Source organism: Octopus bimaculoides, chromosome 20, assembly GCF_001194135.2.
Source record: "Octopus bimaculoides isolate UCB-OBI-ISO-001 chromosome 20, ASM119413v2, whole genome shotgun sequence".
NCBI lineage: Eukaryota > Metazoa > Mollusca > Cephalopoda > Octopoda > Octopodidae > Octopus > Octopus bimaculoides.
Genome location: NC_069000.1, coordinates 45,739,317 through 45,743,158, shown reverse-complemented (window position 1 = coordinate 45,743,158; position 3,842 = coordinate 45,739,317). Strand labels below are relative to the sequence as shown.

At 34.3% G+C, this 3,842-nt stretch overlaps 1 protein-coding gene across 1 annotated transcript in view; it reads right to left on the bottom strand.

The window, feature by feature from the left end:
- The window catches only part of LOC106870169 (monocarboxylate transporter 12), a 33,265-nt gene that overhangs the window by 21,349 nt on the left and 8,074 nt on the right, over nt 1–3,842 (bottom strand). Inside the window, exons 5-7 of the mRNA XM_052975264.1 lie at nt 2,287–2,552; nt 1,662–1,805; nt 68–340 (exon numbers count right to left, since the gene is read on the bottom strand). Of these exons, the coding sequence (XP_052831224.1) occupies nt 68–340; nt 1,662–1,805; nt 2,287–2,552 (683 nt within the window). The remainder of the gene's footprint in view (nt 1–67; nt 341–1,661; nt 1,806–2,286; nt 2,553–3,842) is intronic.

Genomic DNA, 3,842 nt, shown 5'->3' with positions numbered 1-3,842 from the left:
CACATGCGTAAATATTCTGTGTATTTATATGCTTACGTAATAATATTTCAAATTGTATCAATCTTACCTTTAGATTCTTTCTGCTCAACATTTTTGTAGGCATATTGCAGGGGTCGGCAAAGCGATCCAAAAACAACAATATTCAAAAGAGCCCCTGAAATAAGAAGCAATGTCCCTCTCGGTCCATAAAACTCTATGAGGTACTCAACTAACATGTTGGCCACTAGTATCCCCATTCCACCACCACAATTCGATATTCCTATTGCCAGAGCACGCTTCTTTTCAAAATAGAATCCTGCAATGATTTGCCCCGTGAAAAATGACATTCCAAGTGACACACCTGAAAAAAATCGTAAGATAATTCACAAAAATTATTTTGGAAATACTCAGCAAAGTATTGTAGAGAGATGAAAGCGGTGGAGCTGTTTTGTGACTGACTGGTGATTTTTTGAATTGTGCTTCTAAATGCAGTGTGTTTGTCCATTTAGAAGTTCCTGAAGTACTTTTACCATTTTCATAATTACTTCCATAGAAACTGATTATTTAACAGTCAGATTTATGATGACAGGTGTTAAAATTTCCCTGTTTATATCGTGATTATGAACTGGAAAACTTATTCGACATTAGATATCGATGATAAAACGAGGTGTTAAGTTTCATTGGTTGGTTGGTTGGTCAATAGGACTGTTTTCAACACGTCTGTAGGAATTCTTAAAACAACACATGCATAATGGCTGGGAAATTCTTGGGTCTCCACAGATACGATTTATGCAAGCACCAGCACATTCACCACTTCAAAAGGGAATATTTTGGCTACTCCTTCTCTCTCTCTCTCTATACTACTACTACTACTACTACTACTACTACTACTACTACTACTATGAACAGAACTTCCGACAGTATTCTGTTATTTTTTTCTGATCATTCCTCCATAGTTCCGTCCTTCCCATTGTTAACGCAGTAACACATTTATTATTGTTATTTTGGCGATCACTAATTATTTTTGAAGCTGTAATTATTATTTTTAAAGCTGTGAGTAATTAATTAAGCCATGAGAAGTACAAATTATGTCAGTTGCTCGCATATAAAAGTGAATGTTTTATCTCGCCAGAAGTGACAATAAACATTCGAAATGTGTGTTATTTTAACGACATAGCAACGTTATCTATTCCCCCCCCCCCACACACACACACCACGAACACAAACACATATACGCTCAAACATTGATTCATGTCGGCTCAGTAATAAGTAAGCCCTTTTTTTCAATGAGCTTCAAAGCTAAGATGATATTTAAGCTCAGCAGCTGATCAACCAAATTTATCTCATAAATATTTCTGTTAAACAGAATATAGCATCATGGCATTTGGCATTGTGTCTTTTTACACTCCCAAAAGAAAGATAACATTTATTACAGGTTGGCAAGACATATGTTCTTTCCGATGGTGAAATTTTCTTATCAGCTTCTACCTTTCGGAAGTTAACGAAACCAGCAACAGATAAACATTTTCAATCATAATTTGAATATTTCGAGAAAATATTGTTATCTATGCCGTTTATTTTTCTTTGCATCTCGTTTCGGGTGTTGGTATTCATTCATTCATATTTTTTAAAGATGACATATTGACATTTGGAATATATTTGGATGGTCAACGAAATCTCACCTGCTATGAGGCCATATGTAGCTATCATCATATCGATACTGGTCGAAAATGCTCCCAATACAGCTCCTATGAAACCCAGAAGACCTGCTAATATGATCACTGTCCGATGGCTAAAGTAAACCAACAACATACTGGCAACTGGAGCTGAAAATATAATGTGATAAGGATTGGTGAAGTGAATGAGGTGTCAACATCGTAGTTTAAGAAACTTAGGTTCGATCTAATTATTGATTTTGTACTTTATATTGGAAATGAAGCTGAACTCTCTTTTTTAACTCATTTATCAGAAGAGTGAATAAAGACAGATGAATCCTTCTTGACAAGTTGATATTCACCATATTTACCAGGAAACAGACGTAGCTTGATAAGTAATAGAGTCAAGATGAAATTCAGGGAAATGAGAAATATATAATGATATTTGGATAATAACGATACTATGTCATGATAGATATATAATAATAGCTTGATCGTAACGGTAGCATATAATAATCGATATATATAATGATGGTTTTAGAAAGATAATAGAAAAGCATCATGGGAAAGATATTCAAGTGGAAATTTAATAGAGAAATATTCTGTGACCAAAATGGGTAAATGAAGAAAAAGAAATAGGAATGACATTTACCTGCAAGCATACTGAGTCCACTTAATAGTGCTCCGATTAAAGACAGCTTCGATACTGGGTCGTCAAAGATTCTGGTGAGACCAATAAGGAATATTCCAGAAGAACTTGTCAGTCCATTTACAATGAAAGCGAGAGAGGCTGCAGCAAAACAGACGACCCATCCCCAGCCTCCATCTAGTGGCGCTGGTCGTTTCTGATAACTTTCCACATCTTTGAGAACTGGTTCATGTTGTACGGAGTTAAAGGACATATTTGGAATGAATTTACTGAAATTATTTTAAATAAAACAATGTAGATTTCGTATTTGCTCAGAAGTCATGAAATATTTGAATGTACTCAGTAAATATTTTAGTGGATAAATATCCGTCGATTATTTGGAAATTTTAATCGACAGAAACTTGAAGTTAAAAGATCGAACTAAACTTTCTAGTTTATTCTCTTCTTATCGACTGCCAATTACTTTAATTTACCAATAAATTATCAAAGAAACTCTTTAACTAATGAGACGAGTACGAAAATTAAACGATGTACTTACGAAATAGCTATCACTGCTTCATGGAGACAATAAAAGGCAAGGAAGTGGGTTATTGTTTCTTTCTGTGAAACCATTTTTAGCCCAAAACATTATTCTTTACATTTTAGCCTTCTAATTCCATTAAATTTTTCTGATAATTTTTGCTGATATTTTTTCTCCATCAATTAAATGATTGCAGTTTCAAAAGTCTGACGATCAACAATTATACTCGTCTCACGAGTGTAATAGTTTCTCTACTGAGACCCTTCAATAATTATTAGAATTGGCTGTCGATAAGAGGAAAGTAACCTTTGCTGATTACATCGAAACTCATTACTGTACCACGATCATACGTTGAATAACTAGCGATACACTACAAAACTGTTGATCTATATTACATAAATATAAGATTGTGTAAATGATTTCGCATTACCTTGTGAATGAAAAGAACAGTGGAAGTTGCGCAGAGAGAAACGTGGCGTTGTGACATTCATGCGAAATGAGATTCGTCAGTTATTGTAATTGTTGTTGTTGTGCTGTTTATAGAATAAGTGACGAAACGATTGGCTCCGTTAGATATATGCAGACAGACAGGCATTCCGGTATTCATAAAGATATTTCGATAAATTTGTAGCAGAAAATAGTTTAATGACTTTATCTTTGCACACACACATATATACATACACACACACACGTATACATGCATGCATACACATATATATATGCTTATATATGTGTGTGTACATTCACAATCATAATGCATACATGTATATATATATATGTGTGTGTGCGTGTATATATGTGTATGTGGATGTGTGTGTACGTGTATGTATAACAAGTATGTATGTGTACGTATATTTATGCTTATATCTACGTATGAATGTGTATTAGTAAGTGTGTATATAGGTATGTTATGTATATATATGTTTACTACAATACTTATCAGCCTGGGAAAACAGAAAAGACACAGATACGTGTGTGTTTGTGTGTGTGTGTGTGTGTGTGTGTGTGTGTGTGTGTGTGTGTGTGTGTGTGTGTGTGT